Here is a 17,945-nt window from a genome sequence, read left to right on the forward strand (position 1 = left end):
TCAGGGCGTAGGGAACCAGTTACCGGCCCAGCCTGGACCCTCGTCTTCCTGTGTGGCCTTGGGCAAGCCACTTCCCCTCTCTGGGCCTCAGTTCCCACATATGTCATATCTGGAAGTTGCTTGTGATAGAGAAGGTGTTTCGGGAAACTCTCAGAACTTCAGAGGGTCTATGGGTCCGGCCACTCTGAGCTGCGAGCAGAAGCTGTGTCCAGTGGGCTTGTGGGGAGGGGAGTGGATGGTGTCCTGACAGTGCAGAGACAGGAGACGGTGGGCCCGGGCTTGTCCACACCACTCTTGGAACCCTTCCAAGCAAGTGTGGCGGGAGATACCCTCCAGCCAGAGGCGTCACCTCTCGGTGAGGCTGAAGTCCGAGGACGGACGACTGCAGTGACGGGGCTCAGGAGACTGTCCCTATCGTGGGTCTCAACCCCGCAGCCTCATAACACACATATTAAGAGAGAGCCCAGGCCGGCTCTAAAATGTGCCCCCAGCGCTCCATGCATCTGCAAACCACTTCAGCTTTCATTTCTCATCATTCTGTCAATGAGGGCATGTGGCTGGGACGGTCACAGAGCCAGTTGCAGCAGGCATCTGACCGCGGTGGAGGCAGGGTAGTGGACCGGGTGGCGGGGACTGTGTTCGTCTGGGAGACAAGCCCTCCTCGTTTCAGAAAGCCGACGGGCATCACGGGCCCAAGCATCCCTCTGGGTGACTCACAAACCAAAGGCGCAGCCAGAGACCCGGGCTTGGGATGGGAATTCCTCGAAGAAGGAGCCAAGCCAGGAAGATTTGGGTGCTCAGATGGGGAAACTTTGATCAAAGGACAGAAAATGAGTTGCTACTCGAGAGAAAAGCCGCCCCTCCCAAGGAAGCTGCACAAAACGCTTAGTCAGTGGTTTGCTCGCCTGAGGGGTTTCAGGAAGGAAGAAACTCAACCTGAGGGGACCACAGTGGGGGGGAAGAGCAGATCCCCTCCTCTCCTCAACCCCAATACTTCTTTTTTTTAATGTTTTATTTATTTCTGAGACAGAGAGAGACAGCATGAGGAGGGGAGGGTCAGAGAGAGAGGGAGATACAGACTCTGAACTAGGCTCCAGGCTCTGAGCTGTCAGCACAGAGCCCGACGCGCGGCTCAAACCCACGAACCAGGAGATCATGACCTGAGCCAAAGTCGGATGCTCACCCGACTGAGCCCCCAGGCGCCCCTCCAGCCCAATACTTCTAATCACGGGTGCTGATTGCCTCCTGGAGGGGTGATGAGTGCCAGAAAGAGCGCTGAAAGATTCAAGGAAGCAGTGTTTGTAAAGAGCTTTACAAGAGCATGCGCGGTGCACTGGATACGGTGGCTGTCACCGCGGGCAATGCCCACTCATCGCTGGAGGGGGGGTGACGGTGGCCCATGGAGGTGACTCGCAGGTGTTGAGCGGTCGCTGTGGAAGGGTGGTGGGTGGGTGGTGCCGCTGGTGGTGATGGCAGTGAGTCAGTGACAACCGTGATTCCCATGGGTGCCTGTTGGCGGTGGCGATGATGGCCACCGGTGCCTGCTGGGGCTGAATGTCTGTGGTCGGTGGCCGGTCGTGTTCAGGGTCGATCTGTGGAATGACGGTGGCCGGTGGCCGCTGTTGTCCAGAGCTGGGTGGTGATGGCAGCATTCTTTTGCCGTGAGTGGTCCCTGGTTGGTTTTTGGTGACTGTCCTGCTGGTGCTGGCTTGGGAATGGCTGCAGACGGCTGCGCTGTGAGTGTGGCGGCGGTGACGGCAGGGAAGTTGGTGGTGGGATTCGTCCTTGCTGGTGTCTGATGTTGGCGCCTGGTGCCATGATTGAGGTCATCAGCAGTTTGGATTGACTGTGACGGCGAAGTGGGTGAAGGCAGTGGCCGGTCATCCTTGGGGATGGTGCTTTGGTGACAGTTGTGGTGACTGTTTTTAAAGTGCAGACATAGAGCAGGGAGGCCAGTGCTGTGACTGCTCGGTCCACAGGCAGCAGCCGTGGGGATGGACAGAAATGGCCAGGGACCCAAGAGGGAGTTAGGACAGAGAACTCTAGAAGGACAAGGGTCCCCAACCTGTCCCCAGAGGAGAACAGCCTCCAGTTGGACACTGAGAGCCTTCCCCCCAAGGGAGAGGGGACCTCAAGAGCCTTTGAAGGCGAGAATGCTGTTTGCACAATGCAGGGACGCAGGGTGTGGCCCCAGAACCTCCCGAGTTTGGGGGAGGACAGGGGCACGCCGGGGGGCCGTGGCTGGGGGGCTGCCGCCGCCATGGCAACGTCTCACCTCCTCCCTGCTGGCGACCACAGCTCACAGGACCCCAACAAGGAAGGAAGTGGCTGTTTCGTTGTTCTCTCCTGTCTGGGGCTGTTCTCATCACCGCCCAGGAGCAGAGAGGACGGAGCAGTTAGGGCAGGTTGCAAAAGCTCCCTCTTCCAGCCCCTCCTCCTGGCCTTGCGCCCTGAGCCCGGGGGACCCGGCAGCTCGAGGCCGCCGGCGGCAATGCTGAGGAAGGCGGGTGCGTCTGCTTCACACACTCGGCCTCGCTGAATCCACGCAGCTGGCTGCCCCGTGAGGTCTGCAGCCCTCGGCCTTCCCATTTTCCAGATGAGGAAATGGAGGCAGGGAGATTAGGTGAACGGCTGTACCACCCAGAAGTGGCAGAGGATTTCAACCCAGTGACTCCTAAGGTCACGCTTTTAACAGTCCCCTTGACCTGCAATCTCTTGCTCCCCCCACCAGAGGAGGGGCTTCGAGGGTTCGGGGGTGCTGCCCGCCCCCACGTGCCCCAGGCTGCCCATCCCTCCAGCCTCATATGGACCTAGAATGTCCATTCCAAAGAAACTGAAAGCCCCACTCCCCAAGCCCTCCACCTCAGACTGGGGGAGTTTCTCTGAAGAACATCTCCCCTCCTACCCCAGCCCTGACTCTCTTTCACAAGAGCCCGTCGGGTTGAGTCATACTTAGCTTGTGGTCAACTGTGACCACAACCTCTTCACTGCACCCCCACCCGTGAAGAAGGGACTTAGCAACACACTTGGTCTATGGAATCTTGGGAGCCACAGAAGATGGGTATCCATGACACAGGGCAAGCGACAGTCTCATCCCGATGGTACTTCAGTCATTCATTCACTCACTCGACAAGTATCTCTCGACTGGCTCCTGTATCGTGGGTCCAACACTGACCACTTCCTCTAAATGCTCTTGGGGTCGCCGACTGCCATTTTCTGAGGCATCCAGTGAATCTCTTCTCTGCACGGGCTCATTTACTACCCTCAGAGAACCAGTGGAGGAGGTTTATCATGGAACCCATTTTACAGAGGGGAAAACTGAGGCTTGGAGCCGAGACATGAGCTCCCCGGGCCTCACAACCGAACTGGTCCCAGGCTGAAATTCTTGACTGTCCTTCCACACACTGTACTCCCCTGAGCAAAATCTCTCCCCCTTGGTCACAAACAAGCCACAGTCTTGTCATCGCAGGGAGGCTAAGAGTGGATCTGGGAGTTCCAGGGGCCCAAGGCAGCACCCAGGGGGAGAAAACGTCAGGGGCTGCAAGGGGCAGGGGACCACTCAGTTGAATGGGGGAAGATGGAAGGGACAGGAAGAGGAACCAAGTCCCTGAGGCCAAGAGAACCAGCCAGACACAGCCAGCATCAGGGCCTCTGACCTCAGAGAAAGGAAATGGTCTCGAATCTCGCTCGGCCCAGCTTGAGGGGCCTGGGAGCCTAGGGACCAGGTTAGCCCACAGGGGAAACCCTGGTCAGGGCCAACCTCGTCTCCACCCCATCTTCATCTGATTGGAAAACACCAACCCCAGCCGGCTCTGACCCAGTCTAAGGGTAGCGAACAGCCCCTCCAGTCCTCTTCAAAGTCCTCCCTTCCTGCTGTGTGACCTTGGGGAGGACAACTATCCTTTCTGTGCTGTAGCCTTCTCTTCCACAAAGCGGGCCCGGTCGCAGCACTGACCTCAGCATGTGCAAGAGGCTTCAGCATCATTCACGGAAAAAGCCGAGACCACAGCGGGGCTGTTCGCTATTGTTACAGTTGTTGTTAGTTTCCATGGTTACCACCCAAAACGCCACTCCTCAGAGGTCTTCAGAAAGAGGATCCACTTCCTGTACCCCCCATGCGTCCCCACCCACCCACTTCCCCACCCACTGTTGGCTCAGAGGAAGAGCAGACCTCCCCCTACCTCCGCCTACAGCCACCGAAAGACACCAGCCCAGGGATAAGACCCCTTGGCTCCCAGAGGTCATCATCTCTTCTCGCCAATGCACTCTGGGCTCCCCCTCTTCAAAACAGGAAACCTGTGCGCTGACCCCACGGCTCCCCACAGCCTCCTTCCCTCTTCCTCTTCTCAGCCAGACTGTCTGAGAGCCACCCTCACTCCCCGTCTACACCTCCTGACCTCCCGATCTGGCTTCTGAATGAGGTCACCAGTGCTCTCCTCAGGGCCCCTCTGAGTCTCCAGTGAGCTGTTTCTGCCACCTGGCGCCCTTCACCTCCACCTCCCCTCACACCCCGCTCAGCCTCTGTCCCAGGCACCCTCTCCGACCCCTGCACAACGCAGCTCCCACAACTTGGCCTCCCCACCGCCCTTCCCACTGCACCCCGGGGTTCTGAGTGCATCCCACCCAGCACCCCCTTCTTATAACAAACATCATGGCAGGCCCCCCTGAAGCCCTGAAATGAAATTCACAGAGAGGAGCGCCTAGGGGACTCAGCCAGTTAGGCGACCAACTCCTGATTTCAGCTCAGGGAATGATCTCACAGTTCATGGGTTCGAGCCCTGCGATGGGCTCTGCACTGACAGCCCTAAGCCTGCTTGGAATCCTCTCTCTCCCTCTCTGCCCCTCCCCTGCTTGTGCTTGCACTCTGTCAAAATAAATAAACTTAAAAAAAAAAAAAGGAAAGGAAAGAAATTCATAGGCAGTGAAACACACTGACTCCCATCCTTCCAAAAATAATGAACGTGAGGGGCGCCTGGCTGGCTCAGTCAGTGAAGCATGTGACTCTTGATCTCAGTGTCATGAGTTCAAGCCCCACGTTGGATGTGGAGCCTACTTAATCAAAAATAAACAAACATAATAATTCATGTGATCTCCTGTAATGTGAAGTCACTTGCACTCTCTCTATGTACATTGAGAGGAAAGTGCTCAGGCCAGTGGTCCACAGCACCCACTGAGCCCCAGGTGCTCACGTCGGGACACAGGTACATCTCAGTGAGCCGACGGCCCCACTCACAGGCTGATGCCTCGTGACGTATCAGCCACACGAACCTGCCCACCCACCGGCACCGTGAGCTTCCAAAATGCCAAACAGGGAGTGCCTGGGGGGCTCAGTTGGTTAAGCATCTGACTTCGGCTCAGGTCATGATCTCATGGTTTGTGACTTTGAGCCCCACGTCGGGCTCTGTGCTGACAGCTCAGAACCTGGAGCCTGCTTCGGATTCTGTGTCTCCCTCTCTCTCTGCCCCTCCCCTGCTCACGCTCTGTCTTTCTCTCTCTCTCTTTCTCAAAAAGAAATAAACATTTTTTTTTTTTCTGAGAGATAGAGAAAAACAGCGTGAGCAGGGGAGGATCAGAGAGAGAGGGAGACCCAGAATCTGGAGCAGGCTCCAGGCTCTGAGCTGTCAGCACAGAGCCCAACGCGGGTCTCGAACCCACAAACCATGTGATCATGACCTGAGCCGAAGTCGGACGCTTAACCGACTGAGCCACCCAGGCGCCCTAGAAATAAACATTAAAAAATTTTTTTTAATGCTGAGAAATTCTTAGTGAAATCTGAATGAAATTAAAATCTCCCTTGATACAGGGTAGTTGCATCTGGAAGATTCACTGCGTGCCAGCCAAGGCAAAAAAACTACATAGATTTTCTGTCTATGCATAAGATAGAATTTGGCTCTAGATCCCAATGGTTATTAACAGTTTTATCGTGTAAATGAGCACCTGGTAGGGAGGGGTGGGGGCTCTGATCCTGGCGATTGTTCGATTGTTCGTGTGCAGATTTGGCACCTGCGGCCGGCTCAAACTGCCAGCCAGTCTCCAACGCCAGGACAACCCAAAATGCTCCCGCAGTTCTTTTTTATTTCCCCAAGGTTTATTTATTTTTGAGAGACACAGAGAGCATGCGCAAGCACAGCAGGGGCAGAGAGAGGAGGAGACAGAGGGTGTGAAGCAGGCTCTGCACTGTCAGCACAGAGCTCGATGCGAAACTCGATCTCATAAGCCGTGAGATCATGACCTGAGCCAAAGTCAGCCGTTTAACCGACTGAGGCACCCAGGTGCCCCCTTTGCTCCCACAATTCTTAAAGTGTCCCCAAAAGCCGCAGGGCCCTGCTGAGAACACTCCATGCCGCTGCTGATCAAGTCTGAGTCCCTTGGCTTGGCATTCAAGGCTCTGGTTGATCTCCCCTCCATTCATCTGTGCGCTGCCTCACTTTTCCACTCATTCATTCGAAAAAGCCCTGATGCCGGGTTCAGCCAGGCATTTGCCGGAGCCCCTACATTTGGAGGCTTCCACACCAGAAGATGTGGCCGATGTGCAGGATGTACAGAGAGGGGACAGGGCTGCGGTGAGGGACCCCCGGGGGCTGTGGGGATCCTCAGCGTGGCCTGGGGCTGGGGAGGTCTTCTCACAGGAAATGTCACCTGAGCCAAGTGCGAAGGCATGGACCCGTGCCCACCAGGCAGGAAGGGCGTTCTGAGCAGAGACCCAAGCGCCAGCAAAGCTTGGAGGCGCCAAGGTCCCGGGGGTGTGTGGGAGGGCACGAGGTCACCAGCCCGCAGTAAGTGGCCAGGATCCTTTGAGGAAGGGACAGATGGGACAGTGACCAGAAGCCACAGACAGGTTTTCGGCCGCAGAGCAGAGCGAGGAGACCAGATGTGCCGCATGAAACGCTCACTCTGACTACTTCACTCAGGCTCGAGGCAGCGGGAGGCGCCCGGCCGAGCCCGAAGCCCCCACCCGCTCTCCCTGCTCTGCCCTGGGCTCCTGGCGCCACTGTTCTCCCAGCCCCTGAGCAAAGTCTGTCTCGACTTTCAAGTCCCAGCCAAACGCCCCGTGGGTCCCAGGAAACATGGGTCCCCGAAGTCAAGCATCACACCCTTGTGAAGCCTCCGTCCCTAGAGCCCAGCAAGCTGCCGTGAAGACGGCTGGCTCCGCCCCTGGCCTCCCAGCTTCAGACCCGTCGTGGGTGCTGGGTGAATGTCACCCTCTGCCCCGGGGCCCGTCCTCACGACTGCGTGGGTTGGAGAGGAGCGGGTTTTGCACGCCAGAGCAGTTCCTCCGTCACATTAGCCCTGCCGCTACCATTTTACAGATGAGACCACTGAGGCTCGGAGCAGGGCTGGCTCATCCAGCCAGGATTAGAACCCAGATCTAGCCCACACCAAAAACTGGGTTCCTTTACCATCTGTGGGCATCTGTCAGGGAACCCCGCTCCGGCAGTCAGCATGTCCGGGATCTGACCTTGTACTTCCCCTGCTCAGGAACCCCCCCTCAGCGTCCCAAGGAGAGATGGGCCCCTCATCCGCCTGTGCCCTACACTGGCCACATGACAGTGACCACTCTTACACTCTTGCTTGATCCCTTCCTGCATCTCCTCCACCCAACACACTGTCTCTCTTCCCTGGGATCTGCCTGGTAAACACGGGTCCCCTTTGAAGACTTGATTTTGATTCCCAGCATCCTTTGTTCTTGGGGTCCCCCCCCCCCACTGCTAAAGCTGGGTTTCTTTCTCTCCCCTTGTTCCTTGTTCATCCGTCAGGTCATCCCTGCCAGAGCTGAGAAAGGGCTCAGCCCCAGTCCCTGCCCTCCAAGAGCGCCTGGTCTGGGCAGGAGGGGCTTCCTGGAAGGGGGGACATCTTATCTAGGCATGAGCGCACCTGCCGGGGAAGCTCCCGGCCGCCCTCACTCACCTGTCTCACAGATGCCTCCGTGGCAGGGGTCCCCTCACTTCGAGTGCACCTGACACAGCCAGTATGTTTAAGTGTCCGACGCACTGGATGAGCTCAGTCAGGCTGAAACGAGAAAACATTCCAGGCAGGCTTCCTGGAGGAGGGGTCTTTTGGGGGAGCCTGTATCTGAGTCTTCTCCCGGTGCCTAAAGAAAGTCTCTCCTGATTTAAAAAAAAAAAAAAACAACTGAGGAAGGAAATGAGAAAGGAAAGCTGTGGAGGCGGAGGAGCAGGGTTGTGGCTGGGCGTGGAGGGCAGAGGTCACAGATGTGACAGGCTGGCGTGCATGACCACGAGGAGGAGGAGGAGAGTGGGAGGAAGGCGGCCACCAAGGCATGGAAGGGGTGGGCAGCGGGTCAAATGCCCTGGAGCAGTCAGGGACTCAGCCTGGGCCTGGGCAGGGAGAGGGGGCTGGAGAAACGAGGGGCAGGAAGTCTGAAGGAGTGAGGAAGGCGAGTCACCCGCTCCCCTGCCCAGCAAGCCTCCCTGACTCCCAACCTACCCCTGCAACAGCTGCCTGGCACCACGGTCTCCTCCATGACAGTGCGACACGAGGTGGAGGGATGGGGGAGCAGAGCCCCCCTCCCTTGGGGCAGGGAGCCTGCTCCCGAGCTGGCCCACCTCTCCTGGCGCCCGGGCACTAGGGAGGGAGGCAGGCAGGTGGCCTGAGGTGCAGACTCAGAAGCTGGTGAGGGAGGCGAGCCAGGTGGGGGATGGGGGGGACGGAGGCACCAGCACCACCCCCACTCCCCTGCCCCCGCCGCCTCCCCTCTGCAGGGGCCCACCCCCATCTGGACCCCCCACCCCCTGCCCCCGCCGCCTCCCCTCTGCAGGGGCCCACCCCCATCTGGACCCCCCACCCCCTGCCCCCGCCGCCTCCCCTCTGCAGGGGCTCACTCCCATCTGCCCCCACCCCCACCCAGGGCAGCAAGGAGCGCTTCCACTGGCAGAGCCATAACGTGAAGCAGAGTGGTGTGGATGATATGGTGCTGCTGCCCCAGATCTCCGAGGACGCCATCGTGGGCAACCTCCGCAAGCGCTTCATGGATGACTACATCTTTGTACCCTGAGCCCCAGGCGGGTGGGGACAGATGATGAAGACAGGGACAGGAGGCAGACCAACCGTAGATGGAGGAGGGATGGAGAGAGTGGCGGAGGGGACAGACAGATGCTGGAGCAAATGATCAGAGTGGAGGGTGGACTGTGAGGGCGCCGGGTGGGAGGAGGGGACATGCGCAGTGACAGCAGGGCTCTGGCCCCCACTAACCCCTCTGCCCTGGGTAGCCCAGCACCAGTGCATTCCATCTTTCCTTGCTGGACCCAGCCCTGTGTTTCCCGGAGTCCCAAAGCACGTCTGAGTAGCTCCATCTCCTCCTCTGAGCAATGGGGCTCTGGAAGCCGCAGGGGATTAGGACTGAGGGACAGGGACCCATGAGGAACAAGGCACTGCCCTTAACCATACCCCAGACCTATATCGGCTCCGTGCTCATCTCCGTAAACCCCTTCAAGCAGATGCCTTACTTCACTGACCGTGAGATCGACCTCTACCAGGGCGCGGTGAGGCTGGGGCCGTGGGGGCAAGGGGAGGGCAAAGCCCCAGGACTCCCAGCCCCCAGCGCCACGCTAAGACCTGATCTTCGCCCCCAGGCTCAGTACGAGAATCCCCCACACATCTATGCTCTTACGGACAACATGTACCGGAACATGCTCATTGACTGTGAGAACCAGTGTGTCATCATCAGGTACAGAGTGGGGGGGGGGGGCACCCGTACCCTCCTGCCCAGGCCCCGCACCCTTGCTGTCCCTCCCTGCCCCTGGCCTGCTTCACTTTGTCACCAGCTGACCCAGGATATATTTATTTATTCATTATGTTTTTGTCTGGCGGTGCGTTCCAAATGTCAGCTCTGCATTGTTCATTATTTTCCCCAGCATCTGGTATGGTGCCTGGCACACAGTAGGGGATGAATGAATGAATGAATGAATGAGCAGGCACAAGAAAGGTACTTACTCCCCCAAGGCCCCCTCCCCACTGGCTGCTGACCATCCTTTCCCTCCCTCCCCCCAGCGGAGAGAGCGGAGCAGGAAAGACAGTGGCAGCCAAATACATCATGGGCTACATCTCCAAGGTCTCCGGTGGGGGCCAGAAGGTCCAGGTGAGGGGAGAACGGAAGGATGGGCTGGGTCTCCCCATGTGCACAGTAATGAACCCCCAGGACCACCTACCTCATCCTGACCTCTTCCCGCCTCCACCCGCTTCTGCCTGCAGCACGTCAAGGATATCATCCTACAATCAAACCCACTGCTAGAGGCCTTCGGCAACGCCAAGACCGTGCGCAACAACAACTCCAGCCGCTTTGTGAGTCTGCAGCCCTGCTTTGGGGCAAGTGCTGCCTCCAGACACACACACACACACACACACACGGACACACACATACACACCTGTATTCCTAACAAGAGAGGAACTACCTGCTCCTGGAGGGGAGACTCACTTCCTGCTTATGGTCCACCCGAAAAACATTCCCCTCAACTGAAGTGTAGGGGCCTTGACTTGTCTGTGTAACATTCATATTTCCCTGGCTGCAAGCATGCTACCTACCTCTGTTCCTATTCACATTTCACGCACTCGTGTGCACGCGTGCGCATACACACACACACATACACACAAACACACACACACCTGTATTTCTAACACTAGAGGAACTACCTGCTCCTGAAGAGGAGATTCACTTCCTGCTTATGGTCTATCTGAAAAGGATGTCCCTGTCATCAGAACTCTAGGGGCCTTGACTTCCTTGACTTGTCTGTGTAACATTCTTCACTATTTCCCTGGCTACAATCATGCTACCTCTGTTCCTATTCACATTTCGGTTCCCAATTTACTCTCACATTCATTGCTTCTTTCAACAAATCGTTCTTGGGCTCCTTCTTTGTGTCAGGTGTTACGTTGAGCCTAACGGAAGACAGAACAGGTCAACAGATCTGGATTTATGGTCTGATTCTGTCTGTATTTAGATTTGTGAGTTGGACCAAAAGCAAGCAAGCAAACAAACAAAAACAGTGTAACTCCCTGAAGCTCCTGTTTTCTCATCCATAAAATGGGGATGATGTTAATATCCATCTCGCAGACTTCAATAATCCTAGTACAATAGCTGCATATGAACTTGATTTAATAAATTTTGTATGCTAATATGATTTTTTATTTCTCTAGATATTTTTAATTATATTTTTTCTAACATTCTTTTTTAAGATTTTTTTAAATTGTGGGAGGGCGGCTGGGTGGCTCAGTCGGTTAAGTGTCTGACTCTGGATTTTGGCTCAGGTCATGATCTCGTGGTTTGTGAGTTTGAGCTCCGGAGTGGACTCTGTGCTGACAACACAGACTTGCTTGGACGGTCTCTCTCTGTCCCTCCCCTTCATCTCTCTCTCTCAAAATAAATAGTTTTTTTTAAATCCTATGGCTGGGGTGCTCAGGTGGCTCAGTCAGTTGAGCATCTCACTTCAGCTCAGGTCATGATCTCACAGTCTGTGGGTTTGAGCCCCAAGTCAGGTTCTGTGCTGACATCTCAGAGCCTGGAGCCTGCTTTAGATTCTGTGTCTCCCTCTCTCCCTGCCCCTCCCCTGCTGTCTCTCTCAAAAGTAAATAAACTTTAAAACTTTTAATAAAAATAAATAAAAATATAAATCCTCTGGCTTAGGATATTTTTTAATATTAAAATTTTTTAAAGTAATTTCTCCATCCAACATGGGACTCGAATTCACAACCCCAAGATCAAGAGTTGTACGCTCTACCTAATGAGCCAGCCAAGTGCCCCTATTTTCTAACGTTTTTATCATGTAATTATATTTTAAGTATTTTCCCCAATGTTTTGTTATTAAAAATCTCAAACACACAGAGAAATTGGGAGAATTGTGTAGCAAAGCCCTGCTGCACACCTCCTAGGTTCTACTGTTAACATTTTGCCCAACTTGCTTTATCATATCTCCATCCATTCATTTTTGTAAAGTAAGCTCCCCACCCAATGTAGGGCTTGAACTCATGGACCTGAGATTAAGAGTCGCATGCTCCACCGACTGAGCCTGCCAGGCGCCCCTATTCATTTTTTTATGAGCTACAAAGTAAACTGCAGACACCCTAGTTTCCGCTTCCCCTAACCCAACAGATCAGGGTGCAGATCATTAATTAGAGTTCAATATAAATCTGCAGTGCTCTTCCATTTCATGCCTTTATTTATTTATTGCAGGGGAGGGGAGAGAAAGAACGAGCAGGGGAGGGACAGAGTCAGAATCCCAAGCAGGCTCCGCACCAACAGTGCGAAACAACGCGAAACTCAAACTCACAAACCACGAGATCATGACCGGAGCTGAAACCAAGAGTCTGACGCTGAACCGACTGAGCCACCCAGGCATCCCGATTTCTTTTCTTTTCTTTTCTTTCATTGCTTTCGAAGTAAAATTGGCATATAGCAAACACACTGAAGTGGATTGTGCCCTGAGTGTGGAAAAAATCAGTGCATCTGTACAATCAGAGCCCTATCGACACACAGAACGTCACCATCGCTCCAGAAAGTTCCCTTCCTTTTCGCTCAACCTCTGTTCCCACCTCACCCCGGGAGCAGCCACTTCTCTGGGTCTTTTTTTTTTTTTCTATGATAGATTAGTTTCAGCTGTTCTAGAACTTTATACGAATGGAAATCGCACAGTGTATGTTTTCGAACTACTGATACACACGAAAACATGGCTGAACCTCAAGAACATAATCATGTTTTATATTGCATATTATGTAACATTATGTTATATATGACGTAATATATGACCTATATTATAATATTACTTACTGTACTATAGAATAGAATGGGTACACGCCACGTATTACAGGTGTCTGGCTAGTGCCATGATGTAATGTGTATCATCAATGCATGGAAGTGTCAGAAAGGAGAAGTAAGGGGCTTCTCTGCCCTCCAGCCTCGGCCCAGAGTAGAACCCAGACACTGTCAGAGACCAAGAAAGGGGCCATGGAGCCCTTGCTCTGGACTCGGGGACAACATGCAACAGACACCCCGGATCACTGAAGCCAGCAACACCCCACAGGGACATGGAGGCCTCTGTGCTCTGGTAGCAGACTGGGAAACGGGTCGATAAAATGAGGCACTTCTACATGCCGGGCACAGGGCTGGATGCCTGGATGTAGACTTGAGTCATCGGAGAAGGAGCAGCGTAAACAAAGGCTGGAGGGAAGGAGCTGATGCAGGAGCTAAGTGGGAAGGGGAGAGAACAGAGTTGAGGCCACATGGCAACTCTTCCATTCCTCTCCCACCTGCACCGCCGGGACCCTGGGGGTCTAACGTGGCTGTCTCGGCTTCAGGGCAAGTACTTTGAGATCCAGTTCAGCCGTGGTGGGGAGCCAGATGGGGGCAAGATCTCCAACTTCCTGCTAGAGAAATCCCGTGTGGTCATGCAGAACGAAAATGAGAGGAACTTCCACATCTACTACCAGGTATAAGGAAAGGGGCCGTGAGACCAGGGCAGGGGGAGGGCCCAAGGGGAGACGGCGTCCAGGAGCCCATGACTGAGGACTGGGGGATAGCGAGGGCTGTGCCAGCCCAACATCAGACGCATGAGCACTGCTCCCCCTCCAGCTGCTGGAAGGAGCCTCCCAGGAGCAGCGGCAGAACCTGGGACTCATGACCCCCGACTACTATTACTACCTACAGTCGGACACCTACAAGGTGGATGGCACGGACGACCGGAGTGACTTCAGTGAGACTCTGGTGAGCAGTGAGCACCACGCTAGAAAACCGAGGCCCAGAGAGGGGCAGGGACTTGCCTAAGGTCACACAGCAAGCGGGTGAAACAGGCAGGACAGGGATCCAGGTGTCCTGACTCCGTGCTGTGGCCCCAGAAGTCCAACTCTGGAGGGCAGCGCGGAGGTGGGGATCCGTGGCCCAGGCCCTGTCCCTGTTGTGCCTGCAGAACGCCATGCAGGTCATCGGGATCCCGCCCAATGTCCAGCAGCTGGTCCTGCAGCTTGTGGCCGGGATCTTGCACTTGGGAAACATCAGCTTCTGTGAAGACGGGAATTATGCCCGGGTGGAGAGTGTGGACCGTGAGTGTGGCTGCCGGGGGATGGTGGGGCGGAGGGGTGACCTGCTTCCTCCTAGGTCGGCCCCAGGAGGGTCAGAACCCATGAGGACAATCTCTGTGTCACCGGACAAAATGGGGAGAGCCAGGGGCACCACAGGAGGCCCAAGAGCTGAACTGGCTGCCGCCTCCCCCCCCGGCAGTGCTGGCTTTCCCCGCCTACCTGCTGGGCATCGACAGTGGGCGGCTGCAGGAGAAGCTGACCAGCCGCAAGATGGACAGCCGCTGGGGCGGACGCAGCGAGTCCATCGACGTGACCCTCAACGTGGAGCAGGCGGCCTACACCCGCGATGCCCTGGCCAAGGGGCTCTACGCCCGGCTCTTCGACTTTCTCGTGGAGGTAAGAGGAACAGAGGCCAGGCAGGGGGAGAGGCGCTGCCCTAGGGAACCCGGGGCTTGGACTCACCAAATGGAGAAGGCAGGCTTGGCTGTCACCTCGCCAATTCCTGGCCATCGGAGGCATCAAGCAGGGGCATCGGATGGAAGATATGGGTGGGGGTTCCCTCTGGCTGAGCCCAGGAGGGAGGGGCCTGCACTGTAGTGGTGGAGACGGGTGGGGGCACCTGAAAGTCACGAGGGGGCTGCAGAAGGACAAGGTGACGGACCGAATGGGAGAGAACAGGGACAGGACGTGTCAAGGCCAGGCATGGTAATGATACTGTAATAGCCAACATTATCTGACACTTAGTCTATCCCAGGTACAGTTCTGCGCACCAACTTAATTCCTTTATAAGGCCCTGCAGGGTAGTTGCCATTATTAACCCATTTTTAAGATGAGAAAATAGAGGTGCAGAACGGTTAAGGGCCAAAGCCAACTCCCAAGGTAGGAACCCGGATGTTCTAATGCCTGGGTTTCTCATTGGGGGCGGGGGGGGGCACACAGAGCTGGAGAAGGCAGGAGAGGAACAGGCATGAGGGGACACAGCCTGTGAACAAACACGAGAGAGTGGCCGTCCCCACCCACGTTACAGGCCATCAACCGAGCTATGCAGAAGCCGCAGGAGGAATACAGCATTGGTGTTCTTGACATCTACGGCTTCGAGATCTTCCAGGTGCGGCCTCTGCTCCCCAGCCCACACTCCGTGCCCCTCCCAGCCTCCTGGGCTGGCTCGGGGGTCCCAGGAGCTCCCGCATCAGCCCACTGAAGGCGGCACCCTTTGCGTCCCTTGGCAGAAAAATGGCTTCGAGCAGTTCTGCATCAACTTTGTCAATGAGAAGCTGCAGCAAATCTTTATCGAGCTCACCCTGAAAGCCGAGCAGGTGGGCAGGGGCGGCTGGGTGGCCAGGGGACACGGGGGGATGGGCAGGACCTAGGAGGTTGCTGAGGAACCAGGGGACCCTCCCCGTCCAGCTCCCATTCCCATCTCTCTCTCTCTCTCTCGGCTGAGCTGTCCAAGCCCCACCAAGAAATTTTTTTTGGAAGAGATTTCCTGCCTCTCAAGTGTTCACAAGGGCTGGGGCCTTGTCCATCTGTCCAGTGACTATTTATTGAGAACCCGCTATGTGCCGGACACTGCAGTGCTGGGAAAACTGGCACGTAAAAAATGGACAAAATCCCTGCTGTTTTCCTCCTACCCATCGTGCAGAAGCAGAGCCTGAGACAAGGATTCAGGGCAAACATCAGGCGAGGAGAGAGGAAGTGAGAGATGCATTTTTTAAAAAAAAGGCCAGAATAGGGTGTGATGATGAGCGGGTTACACTACAGGCAATCAGGGCCAATTTCTGCTGAGCCGTGGGGGACACTGGGTAGCGCAGACCTCAGAGGTGGCCCACCCCAGGAGCAACGGAGCCAAGACATTTAAGAACCGGCTCCTGTCTGTCCGTGGCCAAGGGCTGCCGGGGGTAGAAGTTGCAGCTGGCCACGCCCAGGGCCACACACTTTGTTACTGGAGACAGCTTGAAGTGGTGAGATGGGGAGATATGGGAACACCCACCACACCCTCCTTCACCCGCCTTGTGAAGCTGCATTCTAGAAAATTACACACCCTTTGCCCAGAGACCCACACCCACCCCTGCCCCCCGCGCTGCCCCCAGGAGGAGTACGTGCAGGAGGGCATCCGCTGGACCCCCATCCAGTACTTCAACAACAAAATCGTCTGCGACCTCATTGAAAACAAGCTGGTGAGGACTGGGTCAGCTTTGAGGGTCCAGGTCACACAGGGCCTGGGAGAGGAGAGGGTGGGTTCCGGCCCCTTCTCTACTCCCCCCCACCCCCCACCCCCCACCGCTGGGGGCTGATGGAGCACACGGGGAATATCCCATCAGCCACCTCATCGTCTCATCTGCCCACGGGCTTGTATTTCACTTCTTCACTCAACAAACCTTCCCTGGGTGGGGGTGGGGGGGTGGGGGGGTGCCTGGGTGGCCCAGTCAGTTAAGCATCTGACTCTTGACTTTGGCTCAGGTCATGATCTCACAGTTCCTGAGTTTGAGCCCCACGTTGTGCTCTGTGCTGACAGTGTGGAGCCTGCTTGGGATTCTCTCCCTTCTCTCCCCCACCCCCACCCCACCCACCTTAGACGCGCACTTGCTCTCACGCTCTCTTTCTCAAAATAAACTTAAAAAACAAAACAAACGACCTTCCCCAGGGCAGCCTGCTCAGAGACAGAGGGAGAGGTCCATGCTGACAGATTCCCCACTCGGTGATCCCAGTCCCGGGCGAGGGGAAGAGGCGCGGATCCCTTACGGGGTTCCTCGCCCCATCCTGCCCCCCCCTCCGCAGCTAGCTTCCACAGCCACCCCCCACCCCCACTCTTGCTCTTGTATTTAGAAGCCCTGCCTCCTCCACTCCCCGCCATGATCCCGGGAGCGGGATGGGGGCAGGGCCGCCCAGGCTGAGCCGCTGTCCGCCTCCCCCGCCCGCAGAGCCCCCCGGGCATCATGAGCGTCCTGGACGACGTGTGCGCCACCATGCACGCCACGGGCGGCGGCGCCGACCAGACGCTGCTGCAGAAGCTGCAGGCGGCCGTGGGCACCCACGAGCACTTCAACAGCTGGAGCTCGGGCTTCGTCATCCACCACTACGCGGGCAAGGTGCGGGTGCCCCGCCCCCGCGCCCTGGCGCAAGGAGCCCCCAGAGACCACCCCCCCCCCCAGAGCTTCAGAACTCCAGCGACTCCCTTCTCTATCCCTCCCACTGACCCCCACCGTGTTCCTTCAGCCAGACCTGCAGAAACCCACTGGGCCCCCAACCAAGGTCCCAGCTCTCCTTACTAACAGGACAGCTCTCACTAACAGGGCGCAAACTCCCTCCCATTGACCCTACTTTGTGCACCAAACTCCCACCCCCCCACTCCCGTCTGAGCTGCAAACTCCAGTAACCCCTGACCCAGGACACAGCTTTCTGACTCAAAGTGAAAGGCTCCAGGCCTACGCCGCAAGCCACCACCCTCCAAAATTGGTGGGAACCCCCTAAAGGCTCCGACCCAAGACTCTAGAAATCCGCTGGCACCTCTGACCCTGGCCACAGTCTTCCACCCCGAAATTGACAGGACTACAGACTCTCCCAGTGGCCTTCAGGGGGCAGCGGACACCACCAGGGGTCTCCTGGCCAGCCTGGAGCTCCCTCCCTCTTGCAGGGAATAGTTGCACCATGGAGAGCCCCCACCCTGGATGGCAGACCCAGCCCCGAAGTCTGGCTGAAGTCCCCCACAGGACCCCTGACCGCCTGGGCTGTAAGCAGCACCCACCCCCGCAGGCCTCAGCCCCTCATTCCCCCCAACCCTGTCTCCCTCCAGGTCTCCTATGATGTGAATGGCTTCTGCGAGAGGAACCGGGATGTTCTGTTCTCTGACCTCATAGAGCTGATGCAGACCAGTGAGCAGTGAGTGGCCCCTGGGAACAAATCCCCTTGGGGCTGGG

General features: G+C 56.4%; 1 protein-coding gene across 4 annotated transcripts in view; it reads left to right on the top strand.

Moving 5' to 3' along the window:
• MYO1F (myosin IF) overlaps positions 1-17,945 on the top strand; it is a 31,771-nt gene that overhangs the window by 433 nt on the left and 13,393 nt on the right. For all 4 annotated transcript variants that reach the window (XM_039251572.1, XM_039251574.1, XM_039251573.1 and 1 more), the window contains exons 2-15: positions 8,870-9,007; positions 9,414-9,503; positions 9,594-9,688; positions 10,012-10,099; positions 10,213-10,302; positions 13,309-13,440; positions 13,583-13,714; positions 13,917-14,049; positions 14,228-14,424; positions 15,056-15,136; positions 15,258-15,344; positions 16,119-16,205; positions 16,950-17,117; positions 17,822-17,907. In XM_039251572.1, coding sequence (XP_039107503.1) covers positions 8,870-9,007; positions 9,414-9,503; positions 9,594-9,688; positions 10,012-10,099; positions 10,213-10,302; positions 13,309-13,440; positions 13,583-13,714; positions 13,917-14,049; positions 14,228-14,424; positions 15,056-15,136; positions 15,258-15,344; positions 16,119-16,205; positions 16,950-17,117; positions 17,822-17,907 — 1,604 coding nt within the window. The remainder of the gene's footprint in view (positions 1-8,869; positions 9,008-9,413; positions 9,504-9,593; positions 9,689-10,011; positions 10,100-10,212; positions 10,303-13,308; positions 13,441-13,582; positions 13,715-13,916; positions 14,050-14,227; positions 14,425-15,055; positions 15,137-15,257; positions 15,345-16,118; positions 16,206-16,949; positions 17,118-17,821; positions 17,908-17,945) is intronic.

Source organism: Hyaena hyaena, unplaced genomic scaffold (genome assembly GCF_003009895.1).
Source record: "Hyaena hyaena isolate Hyena2069 unplaced genomic scaffold, ASM300989v1 scaffold_396, whole genome shotgun sequence".
Taxonomy (NCBI): domain Eukaryota; kingdom Metazoa; phylum Chordata; class Mammalia; order Carnivora; family Hyaenidae; genus Hyaena; species Hyaena hyaena.